This window comes from Salvelinus fontinalis, chromosome 6 (genome assembly GCF_029448725.1).
Source record: "Salvelinus fontinalis isolate EN_2023a chromosome 6, ASM2944872v1, whole genome shotgun sequence".
Taxonomy (NCBI): domain Eukaryota; kingdom Metazoa; phylum Chordata; class Actinopteri; order Salmoniformes; family Salmonidae; genus Salvelinus; species Salvelinus fontinalis.
This window is the reverse complement of record NC_074670.1, coordinates 53,272,476-53,299,692: the sequence shown is the minus strand read 5'-3', so window position 1 is coordinate 53,299,692 and position 27,217 is coordinate 53,272,476. Positions and strand designations below refer to the sequence as shown.

The 27,217-nt window shown below is 41.7% G+C and overlaps 2 protein-coding genes across 10 annotated transcripts in view; both read right to left on the bottom strand.

Moving 5' to 3' along the window:
* Positions 1-20,081, bottom strand: part of LOC129858115 (catenin delta-1-like) — a 42,762-nt gene extending 22,681 nt beyond the window's left edge. For 7 of the 9 annotated variants that reach the window (XM_055927082.1, XM_055927077.1, XM_055927083.1 and 4 more), the window contains exons 1-2: positions 19,954-20,044; positions 18,888-18,966 (exon numbers count right to left, since the gene is read on the bottom strand). The gene's annotated coding sequence lies outside the window, so the exon portion shown is untranslated. Of the gene's footprint in view, positions 1-1,877; positions 1,958-18,887; positions 18,967-19,953 lie in introns of all 9 variants that reach the window. The other 2 variants (XM_055927078.1, XM_055927086.1) reach the window with 2 other exon arrangements.
* Positions 20,082-22,369: 2,288 nt separating this feature from the next.
* On the bottom strand, positions 22,370-26,580 carry LOC129858114 (zinc finger protein with KRAB and SCAN domains 2-like). The gene is made up of 4 exons (XM_055927076.1): positions 26,215-26,580; positions 25,219-25,313; positions 25,028-25,115; positions 22,370-24,923 (listed from the first exon to the last, which is right to left on the bottom strand). Exons 1-4 carry the CDS (start codon positions 26,501-26,503, stop codon positions 24,076-24,078), a joined length of 1,320 nt encoding a protein of 439 aa, XP_055783051.1. The 5' UTR covers positions 26,504-26,580; the 3' UTR covers positions 22,370-24,075.
* Between the last annotated feature and the right edge of the window lie 637 nt (positions 26,581-27,217).

Here is a 27,217-nt window from a genome sequence, read left to right as displayed (position 1 = left end):
CCAGTCGCCAAGACCACAAATTCCATCTAGACACCGTTGCCCTAGAGCACACAAAAACTACAACCCTCGGCCTAAACATCAGCGCCACAGGTAACTTCCAAAACTGTGAACGATGTGTGAAGGCAAAAAGGGCCGTCTAAGCCATCTAAAGAAACATACCAATTAGGATCCGTCTAAAAATACTTGAATCAGTTATAGAGTCCATTGCACTTTGTGGTTGTGAGGTCTGGGGTCCGCGCACCAACCAAGAATACACAAAATGGGGCAAACACCAAATTGAGACTGCATGCAGAATTCTGCTAAAATATCCTCCATGTACAACATAAAACAAATAATGCATGCAGAGCATAATTAGGCCAACACCCGCTAATGATCCAAATCCAGAAAAGAGCCGTTAAATTCTACAAATATCTAAAAGGAAATGATTCCCAAACCTTCCATAACAAAGCCATCGCCTACAGAGAAATGAACCTGGAGAAGAGACCCCTAAAGCAAGCTGGTTCCAGGGCTCTTTTCACAAACAGACCCAACAGAGATCCAGGAGAGCAACACAATTAGACCCAACCAAAAATCAGGAGAAACAAAAGGATAATTACTTGACACATTGGAAAGCCTTTACAAAAAAACAGAGCAAACTAGAATGCTATTTGGCTCTAAACAGAGAGTACACAGGGGCAGAATACCTGACCACTGTGACTGACCCAAAATTAAGGAAAGCCATGACTATGTACAGATTCACTGAGCATAGCCTAGCGATTGAGAAAGGCCACTATAGCCTGTCTTCCCTTGAGAGCCAGTCCTGCCTATGTGCCCACAAAATGAGTTGGGAACTGAGCTGCACTTCCTAACCTCCTGCCAAATGTATGGCCATAGAGACACATATTTCCCTCAGATTACAAAGACCCACAAAGAAATTAAAAACAAATCCAATTTTGATAAACTCCCATATCTATTGGGTGAAATTCCACAGTGTGCCATCACAGAGGCAAGATTTGTGCCCTGTTGCCACAAGAAAAGGGCAACCAGTGAAGAACAAACCATTGTAAATACAACTTATTTATTTTCCCTTTTGTACATCATTACAACACAGTATATAGACATGACATTTGAAATGTCTTTATTCTTTTGGAACTTGTGTTATGTTTACTGTTCATTTTAAGCTTATTTCACTCGTGTGTGTTATCCATTTCACTTGCTTGGCAATGTAAACATTGTTTCCCATGCCACTAAAGCCCCTTAAACTGAAATTGAATTGAAAGAGCGAGAGGTGCTGACAAAGGGGTAAAAAGGTGAAAGGAGGAACAGAGGTGTATTGTGAAATGGGAAGGGAGGGGGGGGGGGGGGCTGACTCACAGTTTCACCTGTGGGGGACTGAGTGTGTGAGAACGAGAAAGAAGCAGAATGAGAGAAAAATAGTGTGAGAGAAAGTGTCCGAGCCACACTGAGCAAAGGTGGAGATCAGGCCAGAATGGAATGTGATGACATCACTGAGTAGAACTGCCCTTTAAACAATAGAAATAGTACCTCTAGCTGCCTCGTCGGCTCCCGTCTGATGACTCACCACACACACAAATTCCGTTCCACGTCTATTACAGGCCGATTCCCGCTCCCTTGTTGCTTTTTTTTCCCCCCCAGAAGAGGAATGGTGGATGTGAAAAAAATCAATTAAAAAAAGAGGTAGGATGGATGACAGACAGGGCCAAAAGAGGCAGCTAGAGATACAACTTCTATTGTTTAAAAAAGGGATTAATATTTCTCAAGCGGGTTGTTTTATTTTGGAATAGAGGGGTTCAGGAATCAGAGCTGAGGGGTGTGAAGAAGTAATGAGGATGGATGACATCATTTTAACAAACACACAGCCAAAGGCCACTGCCCACCTGCACAAACTCTTGTCCAGTAACACATGCCCTTATATGGGAAGACGCAGTACAGCAGCACAGAACTGGTGTTATCTGCCCTACAGTCAGGAGAGAAAGAGGGGAGGAGGAGGGAGAAGATAAGGAGTGCTGAATAAAATAAAGTGAAGCTTACATTCCTCAGACTGTGTCGGGTCAAATCGCTACAAAAGTCCCTAGTTAAGACACAACAAACCGTAGTAGGAGAACTGTGGGTTCAATATGGAGACAGTAACATCTCAAGGCAACCCTCGGTCACAGTGACCCATTCACAAAGCGAGCAAAACCCAGTCTGGCATTCCACAGTCTCATTCATTTAGTGAAACCCATCATTACCACTCAAATCCAAATGTTTGTTATCATTTACAAATAAGGAATGTGTGAGTGATTGTGCATGTTTTTTTGGTCATTGGTGTGTGGGTCTGCGTGTCTGAGTGTAAACCACAGAGAGTGGGGAATTCGCAGCTGTTCGTTTGGGAGGCCACTGGAACAATGAGAAGTTTGTGTGAGTGAGCACAAGCGTGAAAGCGTTAGTGTGGTTTAGGCTGTGTGTGTTTAAGGGGGGCTGAACTTCCTGATTTTGCCTCTGCTTCAATCATCCATCATGTTGCACACCTTTTAGTTCTCCTTAAATGCTTTCAATATTTGTATTGAATTTATAAAATGTTGTGCAAATTAAATTGTTCAATATTGTCCCTTGTATAGAGGCCAGATTTAGACATAGCTACATAAACTTGGTGTTGAAGACAGGGATGCAAACTGGTGAGGGCCCAACAAGGCAACACTTTGTTGCACCGAAACATGCAAAAACCATCCCTGTTAGGGGGAAATGCAGGTTAACTAGTGGTTCACGTGAACCTAACTCACAGCTAAAAAAATGTAAAGAGAGCACTCCAATGTTATTAGTTGCCTAGACTACTGCAAATGACGCTTAAGTCTTGAGAAACCCCCCCACTAATATTACAATTAGCCATGACAGCCTTTATAATAGAACGCTTGTGACCACACACACAACTACCTAAATATTGCACTTGGGACAACACATCTTAAAGTAGAAATATAATTAAACAAAAAGGCATTTTTTTTGCTCTATTATAGTGGCCACTATAGTCGACGTCGATCAAGTGCACAAGGCTACGTGTGCAAAAATAACGTTGACTGAGTAAAAAAATGTAATAATCCCCCATCACACACACACGTGTTACTGTCAAGTGCAACACGACAAGCCATATCTTTGGGCTACACTGCACGTTATTACATTGTACACTTTCTGCCTGTGGACATGTGTTCTACAATGTGCCAGCAGAGCATGATACCCTTTGTTGGCATAATTGATCTCTTTCAGGCAGAGAGTACACCTGGCATACCCCTTTTTATCCACTGTATTGAAAAAGTGAGAAATAGGGAAAGTGTGTGGTGTTCCTTTCACCTCTATAGCGAGATCCAGATTAACAAGTATAGCTGGACCGGGCTTAAACAAGCAACGCCTCATTTTCACCCAATTCTCTCATTCTGAAAATTAACCAGAATTTAATGGCTTTCGCCATAAAGCCTTTTTGAAATCTGACACAGTGGCTGGATTAACAAGAAGTTTAGCTTTATTTTTATGTATTACACTTGTGATTTTATGAAAGTTAAATATTTATAATACTGTCGGTTGAATTTGGCGCTCTGCAATTTCACCGGATGTTGGCGAGGTGGGACGGTAGCCCATAAGAAGTTAATGGTGGCCGGACCCATCTATGTGAAGCTAGCCACATAAGGATAAGCCAGAAGTGGACTTTGCGGTTAGCCTTCAAAATAAAAGTATGGCATAATTTTACTATTTGTATTCATTTGCATCACTGTCAATTACATAGTTTTATTTTGAAGGCTACACGCAAAGTCCACTATTGTGGCTAATCCTTATTGTGGCTAGCTTCACAACACATAACCCGGTTATTTTAATGAACTGAAGGTCAATTTCAATAGGCGAACAAGTGGCTACCTAGCTAATACTTACAAGGATTCCTAAATCATTGCTAAGAAAAGGGAAAATGACTGCAGTTTCTACAGGTCATTGTTTACAGGCTGGTTGTATTGGGGCTAGCTAGGTACCAAGCTAAAGTTAGCTACCCCAGAAGTTGCGGTCGAACAAATTATGCTTTATTACCAACGCGGAATTGTAAAAAACTTTGAGCCAATTTTATTACCATAAGCCTACTACATGCATTTCAAGGTAGCGTGTACAGTTTCAGCATAGACAATACGTAGCTATTACAAAAGTGCACATACTCAGACACACTGAGCGTTGATTGCTCATAGCAGAGAAAGCCATGAGAAGACAGATTTAGACATTGCATACAACAATTCCTTTCATATCCTGCTGTTCATAGAAATAACTCAATATACCAGTTTCTCAGTTATCGCAGGAAACGAAGAGTGAGTTTGGGCGCGAAATCACAAAATTGTGTCAACCCATTCCCGATATTAAACCCTAGTGTGTTGGGTGTGCATTTTCCCTCTGAATTGCTGATTGCCTGGGTGCTGCCAGCTATGGGCAGGATTGAAATAAACCCAAATTTAAGGAAAACTGTTACGTACCCTTCATTCAGTGACATATAGTACCAGTCAAAAGTTTGGACACACCTACTCAATCAAGGTTTTTTCTTTATTTTTACAATTTTCTACATTGTAGAATAATAGTGAATACAACAAAACTATGAAATAACACATAGGGAATCATATAGTAACCAAAGAAGCGGTGAACAAATCAAATATATATATATTTGAGATTCTTCAAAGTAGCCAACCTTTGCCTTGATGACAGCTTTGCACACTCTTGGCATTCTCTCAACCAGCTTCATGAGGTAGTCACCTGGAAAGCATTTCAACAGGTGTGCCTCGTTAAAAGTTAATTTGTGGAATTTCTTTCCTTCTTAATGTGTTTTAGCCAATCAGTTGTGTTGTGACAACCCTGGAATGAGTAGGTGTCCAAACTTTTGACTGGTAATGTACCTTTTTTTGGACGAGACCGACAGACAAATTATCCTATTTACACTCTAGTCGTTTCAACCAGATACAGTTGAAGTTGGAAGTTTACATAAACCTACGTTGGACGTATTAAAACCCGTTTTTCAACCACTCCACAAATTTCTTGCTAACCTGTTGAGGCTAGGGGGTGCTGTTGTCACTATTTATGGAAATCGTGTAATTTTTGAAACGGCTTTCTACTAAATTCTTGATCGTACAATATGCATATTATTATTATTGGATAGAAAACAGTCTCTAGTTTCTATAGCCGTTGAAATTTTGTCTCTGAGTGGAACAGAACTCATTCTACAGCAATTTCCCTGACATGGAGTCAGATTTCACACATTTTGGCCCCTGATCTGGAGTCAGTTAAAAGGCCACTGTTATTGCTATGAGTATACAGACACTGCTTACGTCTTCCCCTGGATGCCTTTACGTGATGACGATTTGAATGGTATCGATTGCGCAATCACAGCCCCTATAAAACAAAAACACGTGTAGGTAGGCACTCCTTTCCTGCTGCGTCGGACGCACGGTGTACACCGACCCGTTCTTTTTCCAAGCATTAGTGTAGCCAGTTATATTTCTCCGGTCATGTTTCTACTCGTTATAGGAGTTAAAAACATCATAAGGTAGTTAATTTAAACCGTTTTATAGCAATTTATATCCGTTTAGTGCGATTTTGGGACATTTATTTCTGAGACACTGTGAATCTCTGGGCACGGTTCCAGTTCATGCCGAACGCAATGGGCATTTCTACATGGCAAGAGGACAGCTTTCGACCAAAAGACGATTAGACCCAAGAAAGGATTCTTTGCCCAAGATTCTGATGGAAGAACAGCTCAAAGTAGGAACAATTTATTATGATAAATCGTGTTTGTCGAGAAATGTTAATCGCTTATGACGCCATCTTGCTAGACGTAGCTTCGCTTGGCGCAAACTGTATTGAAAAGTAAGGATAATTTAAAAAATGTAAATCAGCGATTGTATTAAGAATTAAATTGTCTATCAATCGCTGTCCACCCTATATTTTTTAGTCACGTTTATGAGTATTTATGTATACGACTAGATCACTGTCTAATATGGCGCACGACATTGTCTGACCAGCTGGGCAACTTTTGTCATTGTCTAACCATGATTTTGGTGGCTAAATATGCACATTTTCGAACAAACTGTATATGTATGTTGTAATGTGATGTTACAGGAGTGTCATCTGAAGAATTCTGAGAAGGTTAGTGAAAAAATGTATATATTTTGGCGATGTTTACGTTATCGCTCTCTTTGGCTAGAATCAATGCTCTGGTAACGTTTGCATATGTGGTATGCTAATATAACGATTTATTGTGTTTTCGCTGTAAGACACTTAGAAAATCTGAAATATTGTCTGTATTCACAGGATCTGTGTCTTTCGATTAGTGTATGCTGTGTATTTTTACGAAATGTTTGATGATTAGTAATTAGGTAAACACGTTGCTCTATATATTTATTCTAGTCCATTTGTGACGGTGGGTGCAATTGTAAACTATGACATCTACCTGAAATATGCACATTTTTCTAACAAAACCTATCCTATACCATAAATACGTTATCAGACTGTCATCTGATGAGTTTTTTTCTTGGTTAGTGGCTATCAATATCTTAGTTTAGCCGAATTGGTGATAGCTACTGGTGTTGGTGGACAAATAAAAGATGGTGTCTTATGCTAATGAGTTTAGCTAATAGATTTATATCTTTACATATTGTGTCTTCCCTGTAAAACATTTTAAAAATCGGACATGTTGGCTGGATTCACACGATCTGTGTCTTTCATTAGCTGTATTGGACTTTAATGTGTGAAAGTTAAATATTTAAAAAATATTTTTTTTTTTAATTTCACGGCTCTGCCTTTTCAGTGGAATGTGGGGGGACCCCAGTCCTAGACAGGTTAACAAACTATGGTTTTGGCAAGTCGGTTAGGACATCTACTTTGTGCATGACACAAGTCATTTTTCCAACAATTGTTAACTGACAGATTATTTCACTTATAATTCACTGTATCACAATTCCAGTGGGTCAGAAGTTCACATACACTAAATTGACGATGCTTTAAACAGCTTGGACAATTCCAGAAAATTGTGTCATGACTTTAGAAGCTTCTGAAAGGCTAATTGACATAATTTGAGGCAATTGGAGGTGTACCCGTGGATGTATTTCAAGGCCTACCTTCAAACTCAGTGCCTCTTTGCTTGACATCATGGGAAAATCAAAAGAAATCAGCCAAGACATCAGAAAATAAATTGTAGACCTCCACAAGTCTGGTTCATCCTTGGGAGCAATTCCCAAATGCCTGAAGGTACCACATTCATCTGTACAAAAAAATAGTACGCAAGTATAAACACCATGGGACCACGCAGCAGTCATACCACTCAGGAAGGAGACGCGTTCTGTCTCAGAGATTAATGTAAGAAGATTAATTAAGAACAGCAGCAAAGGACCTTGTGAAGATGCTGGAGGAAACGGGTACAAAAGTATCTATATCCACAGTAAAACGAGTCCTATATCAACATAACCTGAAAGGCCGCTCAGCAAGGAAGCCACTGCTCCAAAACCTCCATAAAAAAGACAGACTACGGTTTGCAACTGCACATGGGGACAAAGATCGTACTTTTTGGAGAAATGTCCTCTGGTCTGATAAAACAAAAATAGAACTGCTTGGCCAGAATGACAATTTTGTTTGGAGGGAAAATGGGGAGGCTTGCAAGCCAAAGAACACCATCCCAACTGTGAAGCACAGGGGTAGCATCATGTTGTGTGGATGCTTTGCTGCATGAGGGACTGGTGCACTTCACAAAATAGATGGCATCATGAGGTAGCAAAATTATGTGGATATATTGAAGCAACATCTCAATACATCAGTCAGGAAGTTCAAGCTTGGTTGCAAATGGATCTTCCAAATGGACAATGACCCCAAGCATACTTCCAAAGTTGTGACAAAATGGCTTAAGGACAACAACGTCAAGGTATTGGAGTGGCCACCACAAAGCCCTGACCTCAATCCTATAGAAAACATTTGACCCAAGTTAAACAATTTAAAGGCAATGCTACCAAATACTATTTGAGTGTATGTAAACTTCTGACCCACTGGGAATATGAAAAAAATAAATCATTCTCTACTATTATTCGGACATTTTACATTCTTAAAATAAAGTGGTGATCCTAACTGACCTAAGACAGGGAATTTTTACCAGGACTAAATGTCAGGAATTGTGAAAAACTGAGTTTAAATGTATTTGGCTAAGGTGTATGTAAACTTCCGACTTCAACTGTAGAATAAAAAAAAACATCTCTATGTCGCTTTAAGCAGATTCCTAGTCGACATATCGCTGCATCATACCCTTTCCAAGTAAGCAGTAAGATATTTTAGCCTTAAAGCCTATCGGAAGTCAGCTGTGAGTATCGCTGAACAATAACATGGCTGCCCCCCACCCCCCCCTTCCTAAGAAACAGGATGTTATGGATTCTCCTTTAGGGGTGAATGAAGGCATGAGTGGTCTTCACTGAAGATAAGCAGCAGGGTGCGCACAAGCCTTTGTTCCACACCCGATTCAGCTCTTCAAGCTCGGTTCACTTAATTCACTGACCTTGACTGGACTATGGGGTATAGCAACAGTACAAAGTCACCACTAATTTCACTGCCACTACCTGCGGTTACTGTTCTTTCGCTTCCATCTATGATTTTGAGGCATCTACCTTCATCCCTAACCGCCCTCCCACTCGTGTTGAGGAAGTAAACTAATCAATAAAACCTGTACGAGGAAGAAAAAGCGGATGCTACTGCAACAACCAACCATTACCTCAACTGCACTTTAGTCAATATCTCTAGGTCACCATGTCAGCAGATAAAAGCAGAGTGCCTTAGGCTCAATGATACAGAATACATGTGCACTCAGACGCACGCAGGCCTGATACAACACTGACACACCACGAGTCATATCATCCTGTCTGATTCTGCAGCAGTCAATGTGACTCACCCTAGCCAGGAGACATCTGAATACAGCGTAGCTTTCATGCATTAGTTATTAACCCGAAACCTGGGTTACTTTTTGGGTTAAACAACTAATTGACCGACGTCCTTTTAATTATTTGAATTCCATTTTGCTCTGGTTTTTTTCTATGTGCTCAATGCACAGTTTCTGTAGAGATCTCACATTTCAGGCTTAATCTGATTGATGTAGTAGTTTCCAACAGGCAAATTTTCCACAGTTAATTACCATGTTTTCTGCACTAAACTACAATGACCATAATCCATTGGTTGCCCCCCTACTTGTCCAGTCTGTGCTGAGCACTAAGCTATAATAATAGGTGTGGAAAAGAGACGAGAGAACGTGCGATCTAGAGGGCTGGAAAGCAGATGCTTTGCGAGCTCTCTACCTGAAAAAACATGGCCTACATTGCCTTCAGAAAGTACTCATACCCCTTGACTTATTTCAATTTTTTGGGGTGTTACAGCCTGAATTCAAAATTGATTAAATATATTGTTTCCTCACCCATCTACACACAATACCAAATAATGACAAAGTGAAAACATGTTTTGACATGTTAGCAAATTTATGGAAAATTAAATACAAAAATCTAAATGACATAAGTATTCAAACCCCTGTGTCAATACTTTGTAAAAGCACCTTTGGAAGCGATTACAGCTGTGAGTCTTTCTGGGTATGTCTCTAAGAGCTTTCCACAACTGGATTGTGCAACATTAGCCCATCATTATTTTCAAAATTCTGGTTTTAGATCATTGCTAAACCATAATTTTCAGGTCTTTCCATAGATTTAAGTCAAAACTAACTTGGCCACTCAGGAACATTCCCTGTCTTGCTAAGCAACTACAGTGTAGATTTGACATTGTGTTTTAGGTTATTGTCCTGCTGAAAAAGGTGAACACATCTCCCAGTGTCTGGTGGAACGTAGACAACCAGGTTTTCCTCTAGGGTTTTGCCAGTGCTTAGCTCCATTCCGTTTCTTTTTTATCCTAACAAACTCCCAAGTCCTTAACGATTACAAGCATACACGTAACATGAAGCCGCTACTACAGTGCCTTCGTTCGAAAAAGTATTCAGACACCTTCCCATTTCCCACATTTGTTACATTAGTGTTATTCTAAAATGGATCTTAATTCTCAATCTACACACAATACCCCATACTGAGAAAGTGAAAACAGGTTTAGAAATTTTTGCAAATGTATTAAAAATAAACACCTTAATTTACATAAGCATTCATACCCTTTGCGATGAGTGCTCAATTTTGAGTAAGGTGCATCCAGTTTCCATTGATCATCCTTGAGATGTTTCTACAACTTGACTGGAGTCCACCTGTGATATATTCAAATGATTGGACATGATTTGGAAAGCCACACCTGTCTATATAAAAGGTCCCACAGTTGACAGTGCATGTCAGAGCAAAAGCCATGAGGTCGAAGGAATTGTCCGTAGAGCTCCGAGACAGGAATGTGTCCAGGCACAGATCTGGGGAAGGGCACAAAAACATGTCTGCAGCATTAAAGGTCCCAAAGAACAGTGGTTTCCATCATTCTTAAATGCAAGTTTAGAAACTGGCACCATCCCTACAATGAAGCATGGTGGTGGCAGCATCAGGCTGTGGGGATGTTTTTCAGGGACTGAGAAACAAGTCAGGATCGCGGGAAAGAGATCCTTAATGGAAACCTGCTCTAGAGCACACAGGACGTTTGTAAAAAAAATAATTAAAAATAAAATAAATTTAAATACAATTTAGAAGGCTGTAATGTAACAAAATGTGGAAAAAGTCAAGAGGTCGGAATACTTTCCGAATGCACTGTATGCTTGGAAATATGGAGTGGTAATCAGTAATGTATTGGATTCGCCACAAACACAACAATGATCTTTGTATTCATGAAAAAAGTGTATTGCCTGGCAACATTTTTTGCAGTATTACTTTGCTTAGTTGCAAACAGGATGCAAGTTGGGAAATATTTTTTATTCTGTACAGGCTTCCTTTTCGCTGTCAATTAGGAAGTATTGTGGAGTAACTACAATGTTGTTAACTTCTTATGGCTGCAGGGGCAGTATTGAGTAGCTTGGATGAAAGGTGCACAGAGGTGCCCAAAGTAAACAGCCTGCTCCTCAGTCATAGTTGCTAATATATGCATAGTATTATTAGTATTGGATAGAAAACACTCTGAAGTTTCTAAAACTGTTTGAATTATATCTGTGAGTATAACAGAACTCATATGGCAGGCAAAAACCTGAGAAGTTCCACTTCCTGTTTGGATTTTTTCTGAGGATGGTAGATTTTCAACCAAGCTCCCATTGAAATTACAGCGAGATATGGATTAGTTTTCTACGGCTTCCACTAGATGTCAACAGTCAATAGAACTTTGTCTGATGACTCTAATGTGAAGGGGGGACGAATGAGTAAGCACTGCCATGAGGTCACCACGCGCGTTCACGTGAGAGGCAGCTCCGTTCCATCGCTCAACTGAAGTCAATGTAATTCTCCGGTTGGAACGTTATATAAGATGTATGTTAACAACATTCTGAAGATTGATTCAATACATCGTTTGACATGTTTCTACGGACTGTTACAGAACTTTTGGACATTGTCAGGTTTTAGTGAAGGCGCTTTCCTGACGTTGGATTTGTATACCAAACACGCGACAAAAATACACTGCTCAAAAAAATAAAGGGAACACTTAAACAACACAATGTAACTCCAAGTCAATCACACTTCTATGAAATCAAACTGTCCACTTAGGAAGCAACACTGATTGACAATAAATTGCACATGCTGTTGTGCAAATGGAATAGACAAAAGGTGGAAATTATAGGCAATTAGCACGACACCCCCAAAAAAGGAGTGATTCTGCAGGTGGTGACCACAGACCACTTCTCAGTTCCTATGCTTTTTGTGTTGTGTTGTTTAAGTGTTCCCTTTATTTTTTTGAGCAGTGTAGCTATTATGGACATAGACGATGGACATTATCTGAAAAAAAACGAACATTTCTTGTGGAAGTGGGAGTCCTGGGAGTATATTCCGACAAAGGTCAGCAAAGGTAAGTGAAAATTTATAATGCTTTTTATGAGTTTTGTTGACTGCACAATTTGGGCGGGTAACTGTATGGCTTGCTTTTGTGGCTGAACGCTATTTTCAGATTATTGAATATTGTGTTTTGCCGTAAAGCAAATCTGGTGCAGTCCATGAGGAGATGCACTGCAGTACTTAATGCAGCTGGTGGCCACACCAGATACTGACTGTTACTTTGATTTTGACCCCCCCCCTTTGTTCAAGGACACATCATTCCATTTCTGTTAGTCACATGTCTGAGGTACTTGTTCAGTTTATGTCTCAGTTGTTGAATCTTATGTTCATACAAATATTTACACATGTTAAGTTTGCTGAAAATAAACACAGTTGACAGTGAGAGGACGTTTCTTTTTTTGCTGAGTTTACTAACAGTGATTGTCAGACAGCATAGGCAGCAGCTCTATAGCCGCGAAGTGGAAGGACACACAAGCTCACAGAACTGGACAGCCAAGTGCTGATGTGCAAAGCGTGTAAAAATTGTCTGTCCTCGGTTGCAACGCTCACTACAGAGTTCCAAACTCTGGAATCATCGTCAGCACAAGACCTTTTTGTCGGGAGCTTCATGAAATGGGTTTCCATGGCCGAGCAGCCTCACACAAGCCTAAGATCACCATGTGCAATGCCAAGTGTCGGCTGGAGTGGTGTGAAGCTCACCATTTGCAATGCCAAGCGTCGGCTTGAGTGGTGTAAAGCTTGCTGTCATTGAACACTGGAGCAGTGGAAAAGCGTTCTCTGGAGTGATGAATCACGCTTCACCATCTGGCAGTCCGACAGACCAATCTGGGTTTGGCGGATGGCAGGAGAACGCTGCCTGCCCCAATGCATAGTGCCAACTGTAAAGTTTGTTGGACGAATAATGATCTGGAGCTGTTTTTCATGTTTCAGGCTAGGCCCCTTAGTTCCCGTGAAGGGAAATATTAATGCTAGTGCATATGACATTCTAGATGATTCTGTGCTTACAAATTTGTGGCAACAGTTTGGGAAAGGCCCTTTCTTGTTTCAACGTGACAATGATCCCGTGCACAAAGCGAGTTCCATAGAGAAATGCTGACAAGATCGGTGTGGAAGAACTTGACATGCATGCAGAGTCCTGACCTCAACGAATACCTTTGGGATGGATTGGAACGCCGACTGCAAGCCAGGCCTAAATCGCCCAACATCAGTGCCTGACCTCACTAACGCTTTTGTGGCTTAATGGATTCAAGTCCCCGCAGCAATGTTTCCACATATAGTGGAAAGCCTTCCCAGAAGAGTAGAGGCTGTTATAGCAGCAAAGGGGGAACCAACTATAATAACGCCTTTGATTTTGGAATGAGTTGTCCACATAATTTTGGCCACGTAGCGTGATGCATCTGCAACTGTAGCAACACGTCTGAATATCTGACATGTGCGCCAGTGTTAGACGATAAATTAGATTACAGTCCTTCGTGTCGATTTAAGTGTGTGTTGCTGGTAATAAGATTAAGGAATTAGACTATTAATCCATTTACCTCCACGCACACACTAAACCTCCCAAACACTGTAGTGTACACACACACAAACTTAGCCTATGACTCATGAGGCGAATAGTGATGGCACTGCAGTGGATAGTTGCCGTCTTACAGGCTCCTGACCAATTCTGCCATTTTGTGTGTTTTTACTCTGATCTTCATTTTGGGGTGCATAACATTTCTGCCACATCCTATGATTGAAAACAGCTTCTGGACATCAGAACAGCGATCACCAACGTCAATTTTGATGGAGATTTCTACTAAAACAAGTCAGCAACTCTGGCAGTTATTCTTACCCCAGACCAGGCCTGATCCCCGGGACTTGAAAGAGAAGGGGGTTAAGAGAGGCAAGCAAGGTGGCGTCATTATTAGACTAAGTCGGCGAGCATCTAGACCGCCATTGCCCTCTGTTGTGTTGGTGAACGTAACCTAACTGTAATATCCTTTTTCTCGTAGTCGTGGCTGAACATGGACATTATACACCTCACTGGCTTTTCCATGCATCGTTAAGATCGGACGGCAGCCTCGGGTAAGATGAGGGGTGTGTCTTTTACCAACAGCTGGTGCAAAATCTCTAAATGTTAAAGAAGTCCCAAGTTTTTGCTCACCTCAGAAGCTGCAGATCAGACTATGTAACAAAAGCGTTCTATATTTTTCTGTATAGGACCATTAGAAAACAAGAAAATGCACATCCAGAGGCAGCGTTTCTCAAGGCCAGTGATTTTAATGTAGGGAAACAAATCAGTTTGACCTCATTTTTACCAGCATGTCACCTGTGCAACTAGACGCAAAAAAATATATTTAAAAAAAGAATTACTCTACTTCACCTTTACTCCACACACAGAAACCCATACAATATGACCATAACTCTATCCTCATGATTCCTGTTCACAAGCAAAATAACTTAAAACAGGAAGTACCAGTGACACGCTCAATTACAGTAGTAATCCAATGAAGCACAGAGTGGAATATGTTTACATGTTTCACATCAGTCACCGGCTTCATTAATAAGTGCATCGACGACGTCGTCCCCACAGTGACTGTACGTACATATCCAAACCAGAAGCTATGGAGGCAACATCCACACTGAGCTAAAGGCTAGAGCTGCGGCTTTCAAGGAGTGGGATACTAATCCGGACTTGTATGAGAAATCCTGCCATGACCTCTGAAGAGCCATCAAACAGGCAAAGCTTCAATAAAGGACTAAGATCGAATCCTACTGCACCGACTGACACTCAAAAGTGGTAAAACTTGCAAACTATCACAGATTACAAAGGGAAAACCAGCCTCGGGCTGTCCTACCAGACGAGCTAAATGCCTTCCATGCTCGCTTCGAGGCAAGCTACACTGAACCACGCATGAGAGCACCAGCAGTACCGGACAACTGATCGCGCTCTATGTAGCCAATGTGAATAAGACCTTTAACCTTTTCACACGTGAGTTCCAACTATTATTACCGGTCACCCCAGCGTGAGTTTTTTTATGCGTGTGATGTCAGAATGCACTCAATGTTCCAAAATTTGATCGTTACAGGACAGTTAACCCACGCTGCCCTCAAACCAAGGCATGCTGCCTGCAAATTATAGGCTGTTTCAACTTGTCAATATCAAATTATTTTCTAACCAGTTTTATTTTCTACCAACAGTTTGAATTGAGGTATGTTCTGCCTCATCATCATTCACATAGAAGTGATCAATTTCACTGATGCGGACAATTTACATTTGAGGCGTTACTGAGCAGGACAAACCTCTATTCGACGAGAGCCCAAGAAAAAACTTTTCCTCCCTGGCACATTTTCCGGCTGGCGCCTGCATTGCCTTCACTACTAACAACTTTGGACATGTGTGAGTTCCTATCAAAGTAAGTTCCTTATTACGTTACCATTATAGTTTCTGTATATAGTGTCGTCATTTCTACTGTAGCACATCGTATGCATGTATGGAGCATTATGTATTTACTGTTATATTCACATTTTCAAGTACTGCTGACAAATCATACATTGCATAGATTGTAATGGACACGTGTGTAAAAGACTTTTTTGAAGGTTGTACTGATTATGATGAGCTAATGCTAAGCTAATTGTCAGCTATGTTTTTTGATATCATACAATGCATTCTGGTTGTCACACAGATCAAAGCCGTTATAACAAAACAACGTTAACTTCTCTAGGATAGGGGGCAGCATTCGGAATTTTGGATGAAAAGCACGCCCAAATTAAACTGCCTGCTTCTTGGGCCCAGAAAATATGATATGCATATAACTGGTAAATATGGATAGAAAACACTCAAAAGTTTCCAAAACTGTTAAAATAGTGTCTGCGTATAACAGAACTGATTTGGCAGGCGAAAACCTGAGAAAAATCCATTCTGGAAGTAGTTTTTTTTGTTGGTTTTGTAGTTTACTATTCAATGCCATTACCGTATCCATTGACCTAGGACTCAAATTGCAGTTCCTATGCCTTCCACTAGATGTCAACAGTCTTTAGAAATTGTTTCAGGCTTGTATTCTGAAAATGAGGAAGTAAGAGCAGTCTGAATGAGTGGACCCTAAAGTGTCACAGAGCTTTTTCAACACCCGTTACCGAGAGAGTGCCTTTCTTGTTTACCTTTTATATTGACAACGTTATTGTCCGGTTGAAATATTATCGATTATTTAGGCTAAAAACAACCCGAGGATTGAATATAAACATAATTTGAAATGTTTCTATGAACTTTACGGATACAATTTTGATTTTTTGTCTGCCTGTTTTGACTGCGTTTGAGCCTGTGGATTACTGAAGAAAACACGAACAAAACTGAGGATTTTGGATTTAAAGAGACTTTATCGAACAAAAGGAACATTTATTGAGAAAATGAATGTCTGCTGAGTGCAACCATATGAAGATCATCAAAGGGATACATTTTCTCTCTATTTCTGACTTGTATAACTCTTCTACTTAGCTGGTTACTGTTTGTAATGATTTGTCTGCTGGGCTATGTTCTCAAATAATCATAAGGTATGCTTTCGCCGTAAAGCATTTTTAAAAATCTGACACCGTGGTTGGATTCACAAGAAGTTCATCTTTAAACCTATGTAAAATATGTTTTGTTTTCCGAATTTTTTATAATGAGTATTTCTGTATTTGAATTTGGCGCCCAGCAGTTTCACTGGCTGTTGAAGAGGTGGGACGCTAACGTACCTAAGAGAGGTTAAGGGTTACACTTTCAGAAATGAATGATGGTAGATCACACACCCCCTTCAACATGCATCCTGCAAACAGACCCAAATCATCTTGTAACCTTTCATAATCGCTTGACGCTAAAAAAAAACACACGGCGGGCGCGCACAAATACCCATCATCTGATAACTTACTGTAATTGCTATAAGCTAATTAATATCATGGTTCCTGTCAGCCAAGAATTAACTAAATATGACCGCTTGTGTTAGGTCACGCTTTCCTCAGTTAGTGCTACATTTTGCAATGTAACCTACATTTTTACAGGTTGGATGAGAATTGTGTTATGCTGTCTCTACTTCTGTGAATGTCTGAACATTGCATACCAAAAAACAGCTGCTCACATTGAGGACATTACATTTTAAAAACTGTTTGTGCAAAATACTTGTGAAAAAAAAAATGTGGCCAGCTCAAACACTGACTGTTGCGTCAATTGTAACTGGACATTCTAAATAAGCGTTCTAATCACACCGGTTTGAGCGTACAAGGCCAGGACCACTGCAAAATTATCAGACCCGTGTGTTCATACGTGTCAAAGGGTTAAAACAAGTAAACATTCCACAAGGCTGCAGTGCCAGACTGATTACCAGGACACGTACTCAGAGCATGAAAATACCAACTGGTGGGTGTCTTCACTCTTCCTCGACGTCAGCAAGACAAAGGAGCTGATTGTGGACTACAGGAAACGGAAGGACGAGCACACCCCATCCACATCGATGGGGCTGTAGTAGAGCAGGTCGAGAGCTTAAAAACTCTGTCCACATCACCAAGGAATAAAAATGGTGCACACACACCTTCGAGAATGCACGGCAAGTCTTCACCCTAAGGAGGCTGAAAAGATTTGGCATTGGTCCTCAGATCCTCAAAATGTTCTTCAGCTGCACCATTGAGAGCATGTTGACTGGCTGCGCCACCGCTTGGTATGGCAACTGCTTGACATCCGACCGCAGGGCGCTACAGAGGGTAGCGCGTACGGTCCAGTACATCATTAGGCCAATCTCCCTGCCACCCAGGACCACTATACCAGGAGATGTCAGAGGATGGCCCTAAAAATAGTCTGACTCCAGCCACCTAAGTCTTATACTGTTCTCTCTGCTACTGTATGGCACGATGCACCAATTCTGGAACCAACAGGACCCTTTACAGCTTCTACCCCCAAGCGATAAGACTACTAAATAGTCAACCAAATAGCTACCCAGACCACCTGCATTGACCCTCTTTGCAATAACACTCGACTCATCACATTCGCTGCTGCTACTGTTTATCTATCCTGTTGCCTGGTCATTTTACCCCTACCCTATCTATATGTACATATCTACCTCATACCCCTGCACATCGACTCAGTACTGGTACCCCATGTATAAAGCCAAGTTATCATTATTCATTGTGTATTTATTCTTTGTCTTATTATTTTTACATATTTCTCTGTGTTGGGCTCGTAAGTAACCATTTAACTGGTAGTCTACACCCGTTTACGAAGCATGTGACATAAATGATTACTTTGAAGACTATAACCCGTAGACAACTCATCTGGTCACACAAACATCGCCTGTAGAATATCAACAATCTCAGCTACTTCACAACAACTAAAACATGGTCTGTTAGTGTACACAGACACACTCGGGTGCTCTCCTGTTCCACCTGCACTGCATCACAGTGAAGGTCTCAGGGAGATCCCTTGTTGACTGTTATCAGACTGCGGAACACCTGCAACGGCACCAGACATGACTGATATACCCAAATGAATTCCAACATCACCTCACGGGAACAAGCAACAAACAGTGACCTAACTGCCTTCCTCGGCTAGGCATGAAATACAAATGTGAATCATTACAACCCAATATACGGGGTTGGATCCTTCTTATTCAAAGCACATGTCGACAGTTCATCCCACCCAACCTTTTCCCTAACAAAACAAGTTCACTCAGGAACCACCGGAACAGGTTAGCTGAGAGGGGAAAAACACCTGTGGGGGGTAATTCGACTTGAAGACCACCCCAACCAGTTATATGCAGCCATATACATTCCATAACTGGTAATGACAAAAACAACCAAAGGCAATAGCAAACACATCTAATTAAATATGGTCAAGGGAGAACTTGTTCTTAGTTCAGGCTTTGGTTTATCTTATAATCCTTCACATGGGGAGAAAACATGGGACAACTCAACCACCCTTACCTGTATCGGGTGTAGTCAATACTGAATGCTTGCTTGTCCCCTCGTTTGAAGTGGGGCTGTTGTCACCACACTTCAGATACTATAACGACAAAAACATAGGAGTTACCGCGAAGGTTTAACAGTGAAAATGTTAAGTTAAACACTCCAGTCTTGCTAAGTGACTAGTCAAATGAGTTGCCCGGGAAGCACAAACCAAAAAGTTAGGTTATTTTTGATCAACCAGCCATACTAACACGAAAAACACTTAACTACCTATTATCGTTAGTCAGCAAAGACATTCATATGGCAATCGTGCCAAAATAAGTTTCGATTTTTTTTGTATCTACAAAATGTTATTTTGCTTAAATTGATAGGTTTAACAGCAAGTTGAATGAGGTCGATTGAGGCCAGGGTTATGTGAAATTCAAACAAAAGATCAGTCGGTGCATGGGTATTCAGGGAACGATGGCTATCTGGATTTTCAGATGGGTTTTCATCCAAACAGTAACAGTCACAGTAACTAGCTACATTGAGCAAATAAAAACAATGGAATACCGTCAGCTAGCTAGTTATGAATTAACGTTACAAGGATGCAGCAAGTGTATTTCTAAAACTCGCGGGCTAGTTCGTTTGGTTGACCAGTTAGCCACGGTTTGCTAACAAGAGGATTAACTAACAAGTTATCGTTAGCTGGCTAGCTTGTTTGACTAGCTAACCAGTTTACTATCCATCCGTGGTGTGCGTAGATTAGCACAAACTAGCTGGCAAGCTAACGTTAGTTGCTAACACACCGAGCAGTCTTGAGTTTGAATTTAAACGAACCTTTGCGCGCTGGTTAAAATGTTTGGTAGCTAGCTAGATAATAGGTCCTCCGCCTCCACTTGTGGTAGACACTGGCCTACTAGACAGACTTCAAGCTGGCTATCCGTGTAGAGCGGAATTTGGGCGTTTTAACCCCAATCACGGGCATTGGAAAAGTCGTGCTGATCTGTGCCCCAGTGACCACTCCTTGACGACACTGCGGTTTGTGAAGTAAAACACTTCCAAACGATCCATTCAATAGCCTTGTATCTTTTATTTTACTTACATACCCGTCTCGTATTTTCGGCCTCTTCCCAACGTATTTTTTTTATCCCCGTTTGTGCTTCTTCTTCTTCTTCTTTCCTGGTTTCTCGGTCAAACTCGGTCGGAGCAAAGCAACGGGACAAATACACGGGGGCTAGAGGGCGGGCATAACAGATACATTTTACCGTAAATACGGATAACAATTGGCCGAACAAGATTCCGCCCAAGTAATTGTGTCACAGGTAGCAGAATGAATAGTCAGGAGCACACAGCACACTCGAAAATGTACTTCTCCACAAATATCCAACTGAATGGACATGAAAAAATAAATCTATATATATTCAATTGGTATGGGTTCAAAACTTGATGTTGAAGTTGTGAAATGTCCCAGACTCTCCCCCCATGTATCTTCTGCTTGGATAGTTCAATCTGAGCCACTGACTTAATCCCATTCTTTAACTTTCATTTGTGTTTGAGTTGGATAAGTGAATCCAACATACTGTATCATTTGCTAACGTGTCAATAAGTTAATAGGCTATTTATTGCGTTTCAAAAGTGATATGGAATTGTTTTTGGTTGTCAAATATCATGTTTAGGATAGTTATCTTCTGCTTGGATAGTTCCATCTGTGCCACTGATTTTGTCTGGCTTTAAACAATGTAAGGAATGTCCCAATTTCCTGAAGATTCCTGAAGAGACCCCCATGACGGTGAAGAATCTCTAGGCTACAAGCCACAGTACAAGATTGCTAAAAGGAGGCAATGCTGCACTCTAGAGGTAAAACTACAAACAACTGTTTACTGTTATATACAGTGCCTACGGAAAGTATTCCGCAGACCACTTGATTTCCACATTTTGTTACTTATTCTAAAATTAAATGTAAAAAAATCCTCTGCAATCTACACACAAAACCCCATAATGACAAAGCGAAAACAAGTTTTTGCAAATGTTTTAAAAATAAAACGTTAAAACATACCTTATTTACATAAGTATTCAGACCCTTTGTTTTGAGACTCGAAATTGAGCTCAGGTGCATCCTGTTTCCATTGATCATCCTTGAGCTGTTTCTACAACTTGATTGGAGCCCACCTGTGGTAAACTCAATTGATTGGACATGATTTGGAAAGGCACACAGCTGTCTATATTAGGTCCCACAGTTGACAGTGCATGTCAGAGCAAAAACCAAGCCATGTGATCGAAGGAATTATCCATAGAGCTCTGGGACAGAATTGTGTCAAGGCACAGATCTGGGCAAGGGTACCAAAACATTTCTGCAGCATTGAAGATCTAAGAACACAGTGGCCTCCATCATTCTTAAATGGAAGAAGTTTGGAAACACCAAGACTCTTCCTAGAGCTGGCCGCTCGGCAAAACTGAGCAATCGGGGGAGACGGGCCTTGGTCAGGGAGGTGACCAAGAACCCGATGGTCACTCTGACAGAGCTCTAAAGTTCCTCTCTGGAGATGGGAAAACCTTCCAGAAGGACAACCATCTCTGCAGCAATCCACCAATCAGGGTTGTATGATAAAGTGGCCAAACGGAAGACACTCCTCAATAAAAGGCACATGACAGCCGGCTTGGAGTTTGCCAAAAGGCACCTAAAGGACTCTCAGACCATGAGAAACAAGATTCTCTGGTCTGATAAAACCAAGATTGGCCTGAATGCCAAGCTTCACGACAGGAGGAAAGGCACTGGCACTATCCCTACGGTAAAGCATGGTGGTGGCAGCATCATGCTGTGGGGATGTTTTTCAGAGGCAGGGACTGGGACACTAGTCAGGATCGAGGGGAAAGATGAATGGCGCAAAGTAAAGAGAGATCCTTGATGAAAGCCTACTCCAGAGCGCTCAGGACCTCAGACTGGGCTGAAGGTTCCCCTTCCAACAGGACAACGACCCTAAGCACACAGCCAAGACAACGCAGGAGTGGCTTCGGGACAAGTCTCAATGACCTTGAGTGGCCTAGCCAGAGCCCGGATTTGAACCCGATCGAACAACTCTGAAGAGACCTGAAAATAGCTGTGCAGCGACGCTCCCCATCCAACCTGACAGAGCTTGAGAGGATCTGCAGAGAAAAATGGGAGAAACTCCCGAAATACAGGTGTGCCAAGCTTGTGTCATACCCAAGAAGGCTCAATGCTGTAATCGCTGCTAAAGTTGCTTTAACAAAGTACTGAATATAGGGTTTGAATACTTAAATAACTGATATCAGTTTTGAATAAATTAGCACAATTTTCGAAAAACCTGTTTTTGCTTTATCATTATGGGGTATTGTGTGCAGATGGGGGAAAATCGAATCAATTTTAGAATAAGGCTGTAACATAACAATGTGGAAAGAGTCAAGGGGTCTGAATACTTTCCGAAGGCACTGTATATATGAGTATTGGCTTAGTGGTGCAGCCACTGAGTCAGGAAAAAAAGCATTTGCTCATTCATTCCTTCATATCAAAACATAGTGTTTATTCATTTCGGCCAGAGTAGGTTACTTACTAAAATCTACTCATACAGTAACTTTATGTAGTATGTGCATTTAGATCAGAGACAGACAGAGTGTAAATCAGGGAGATGGGGAGAGTAAGAGCGACGGGACAGATGTGGGTTCCAGTCTGGGGCGGGAAGTGTGAGAGAATGTATAATTGTTTTTGTTGATATACACTAAACACAAATATAAACACAACATGTAAAGTGTTGGTCCTATGTTTCATGAGCTGAAATTAAAGATCCCAGAAACTTTCCATATGCAAAAAATGCTTATTCTCAATGTTGTGCACAAATTTGCTTACATCCCTGTTAGTGAGCATTTATCCTTTGCCAAGATAACCCATCCATCTGACAGGTGGCATATCAAGAAGCTGATTAAACAACATGATCTGGGGACAATAAAAGGCCAATCTAAAATGTGCAGTTTTGTCACACAACACAATGTCTCCAGTTGAGGGAGCATTGGAATGCTGACTGCAGGAATGTCCACCATAGCTGTTCCCAGAGAATGTAATGTTCATCTCAGAGAATGTCATGTAAATTTCTCTACCATAAGCTGCCTCCAACGTTGTTTTAGAGAATTTGGCAGTACGTCCAACCGGCCTCACAACCGCAGACCACATTGTGAACCACGCCAGCCCAGGACCTCCGGCTTCTTAACCTGCGGCATGGTCTGAGACCAGCCACCCGGACAGCTGATGAAACTGTGGGTTTGTACAACTGAACAATTTCTGCAAACTGTCAGAAACAGTCTCAGTGAAGCTCGTTGTCCTCACCAGGGTCTTGACCTGACTGCAATTCGGTGTCGTAACCGACTTCAGTGGGAAAATGCTCACCTTCGATGGCCACTGGCACGCTGGAGAAGTGTGCTCTTCATGGATGAATCCTGGTTTCAACTGTGCCGGGCAGATGACAGACAGCATGTATGGCTCGTGTGGGTGAGCGGTTTGCTGATATCAACATTGTGAACTGAGTGCCCCATGGTGACGGTGGGGTTATGGAAGCAATTCCTGGAAGCTAAAAATGTCCCAGTTCTTCCATGGCCTGCATATACACCAGACATGTCACCCATTGAGCATGTTTGGGATGCTCTGGATCAACATTGTCGACAGCGTGTTAAAGTTCCCGCCAATATGCAGCAACTTCTCGCAGCCATTGAAGAGGAGTGGGACAACATTCCACAGGCCACAATCAACAGCCGGATCAACTCTATGTGAAGGAGGTGTTGCGCTGTTTGAGGCAAATGGTGGTCACACCAGATACTGACTGGTTTTCTGATCCACGCCACGCCTTTTTTTTTTAAGGTATCTGTGACTAACAGATGTATATCTGTATTCCCAGTCATGTGAAATCCATAGATTAGGGCCTAATAGATTTATTTCAATTGACTGATTTCCTCATATGAACTGTAACTCAGTAAAATCTTTGAAATTGTTGCATGTTGCGTTTACATTTTTGTTCACTGTGTATGATTATTGTTGCTCAAAAACATTGTTCATTTATGTAATTCTTCATATACTTTGCTTTGGCCACAGTGGAAACAACCAATTTATGCCAATAAAGCATATATTGAATTGAGAGAGAGCGAGCGAGAACAAGAATGAGAGAATGATGAAGAAAAATAAAGAACCTTAAGCTCCACTGGCCACCGGTGAGTTTGGGTGTCAGAGTGTCAGCGTCCCTGCCTGCTCTGGGTGTGTGACCATGTGTCTGCGCAGGTTGCTGGGGTTATTGAAAGAAGCTCCACAGTGGGAGCAGCTGTAGGGTTTCTCCCCAGAGTGGGTCCTCAGGTGGATGGTCAGGCTGCCATTCTGGGTGAAACCCTTCCCACACAGGGAGCACATGTAAGGTTTCTCCCCTGTATGAATACGCATGTGGACCCTCAGTGTCGTCTTGTTGACAAACGAGTTCCCACACAGGTTGCATATGACAGGCTTCTCTCCTGTGTGGACCGCCCGGTGGCGGATCAAGTCAAGCCGGCGAGAGAAGCGCTTCCCACAGTCGCTACAGAACAACGGCTTGGTACCATGGGGGACGTGGTGGCGCTGGAACTGGTTTACAAGACTAGGGCGCCTCACAGTCACACCCCCTGTTACCAAGGCTGTTGTTGGGGTCGTTGGGGTGGTTTCTAGGGAAGCTACCTGTACGATTTTCAGACCCCGTCCTCCTGTATCCCCTCTCGGCAGACCCCCTCTGTCACTTTGCAAGCCCCTCATTTGGGGGTTGCCTTGCAGTGGTTCCCCAATAGAATGAGTATTCAACTGTATCTGATTGCTGACTGTGTGGTCCGGCAGCAGACCAGAGTGTGAGGGAAAACTCTGAAGTAGTTCTGGGGCTCTGAAGAAAGGGTAGTTCTCAGTACTGGTCACGCTGCACAGCGCTTCTTCACCTCGACCATGACCGTGAGGGTCGTTCATGCTGTATGGTCCCTCATCGTGACCTAGTCTCTGGGTGGCATGTTCCGGCTGTGGTGTCACCATGGTAACATTTTCATCACAAATATCGTCATGACCTACGGGAAACAAAACGATAATATCATCTGGTAGTTATCTCGCTGTCAATTGTCTATATACCATCCTATCATCTTCTTCCTTCTCTTCCTCGTCCTCTACACACCTGCATCTGGCACACATCCTCCAAAGTCATCCTCAGGACCCTCCTCATCTTTTATCAAGATGACATCTGGACTCTCCACATCTGCACACTGAACCATACAACACACACATTTACACAGACATGTAAACATTTCTAGAGTAGTAGTAGCCTATGTCAGCAATGTGTGATGAGTTGTTAATATTGCCACTGACCTCTTTTTTGACTGTGGATGGTATCTCCTCTTCCGCTATTGTAATAGGGGCATCATCTCTGCTGTAAATGGATGTCTGGTGCTCAGGTGTCTTATCTATGAGGGAGAGCAAAGGTCAAAAACCATTCCTCTTCCAACATATTATGTTCAATTGACTGGAGTGTATTCATTAGTCGGATTCAGTTGCAAAACCTGTTGTCCTAGAGAAAAACGTTTACTTTAGGAAGCAAACAGAGCAAACTGAATAAAACGAGGAGGGTCCAAACTAAATTTGGACAATAGAAACTGTTGTTAATGTTGAAAAATGTTTTTCGTTTCGAGTAAACGGAATCCAACGGAATCCACCCAGAGATGATGAGGCGAAGCCAGAGGGATAACTGCGCCCAAAATCTGTATTTTCCAGCACGTGGCGATTTTTTCTCACCAAGCGAAGTCTTTGTATGGAGGTGAATGAAAGTGTCGAATTTGGTTAACAAAAAAATGTATTTCTTATTTGCTATGTGTGGCTTATTTGATCGAATATACGTGTTGTAATGGTTCGGTTGTTAGGAGTGTATTAATATAAGTAGGACACGTGACATTCCGGCAACTTTGGAAAAAAACACTTTATATCAGAGTTGTGCCTGGTCGTCACTAGTTACCTCAGACACAAAGTCCTAAACCCCGCCCATTTCTACTACCCATCTTCTTAAAATGTGATTTGAAACCATACCCTAACGACATGTCTAACATTAAATTAAGACCAAATAGCAAATGTTTGTTTTCATACATTTTTATGATATAGCCTATTTTGATTTTGTGACTTTGTGCCCGTTGTTCACATGCGTATCTGCCCTCTCGTTGGCTAGAACGGTCCCACCTGATAGTCTCCTCCCGACTGCCTTCCATTTTTTAAAGAGATTGTGTTAGAGCGGCCACTAGAGTATCTGGTTAATATAATGGATCATCTGTGATACACCTATGGCTCCCAGATAGCAGTTTGAGAGCCTCAACCAACCTGCGAGTTTCCCCCGAGGCTTGCATAAAGTTCTGCTGAAAGAAAAGCGACTGCCCCGCGGTGTACTCGCCCTTTGTAGTCGCAGGGTGAAAAGCTCGTTCTTCATCACCTTCATCCTCATTTTCAGAGCTTCGTTTTCTTTGTAGCTGCGAGAAACCTCCAACTGCAAATCAGCCGAGCTCTCGGAAAAGAGTTGACTTATCTCGTCAACGGCCGCTCTAGCAAGCACGTCCATTATCGAGGCAAGTTGTGTCTGTAAAGACAGAATAGCCTGCATGTTTGTTGACATCGATAGCTGACGAGATTAACGACAGAGGGAGAAATTGGAAAAGATCAGACAAACTGTGACGCGTCTGTCTGTGTACACAAAACGACTTCCGGTGAATAAAGCAGCTCACCGTAATTATACGAAGACGTCCGCTGACTTTTTTGGGAGTAGCAAATATGGTGTACTAAGTTACCACAGAATCGTTGGAATGAACGATCATTGATTAGTGACATTGGTGGGAAAAGTACTCAATTGTCATATTTAAGTAAAAGATAACTTAATAGAAAATGACTCAAGTGATAGTCATCCAGTGAAATACTACTTGAGTAAAAGTCTAAACGTATCTGGTTTTAAATGTACTGTGGTGGAAAAGGTACTCAATTGTCACATTTGAGTAAAAGTAAAAAGTAAATGCTATACAACAAATTCCTTGTATTAAGCAAACCAGACGGCACGATGTTCTTGTTTTTTAAATTTACGATCAGCCAGGGGCACACTCCAACATCCCAACATATAATTTACAAACACAGCATTTGTGTTTAGTGAGTTTGCCAGATCAGAGGCATTAGGGATGAAAACGTATTATATAGACAGGTGTGATTTTAAACCAAACCTTAACCACACTGCTAACCTTAAATTAAGACCAAAAAGCACATATTTGTTTTCAGGAATTTTTAAGATATAGCCATTTTGACTTTTTGCCGTGACAACTGTACAGTCGTGGCCAAAAGTTTT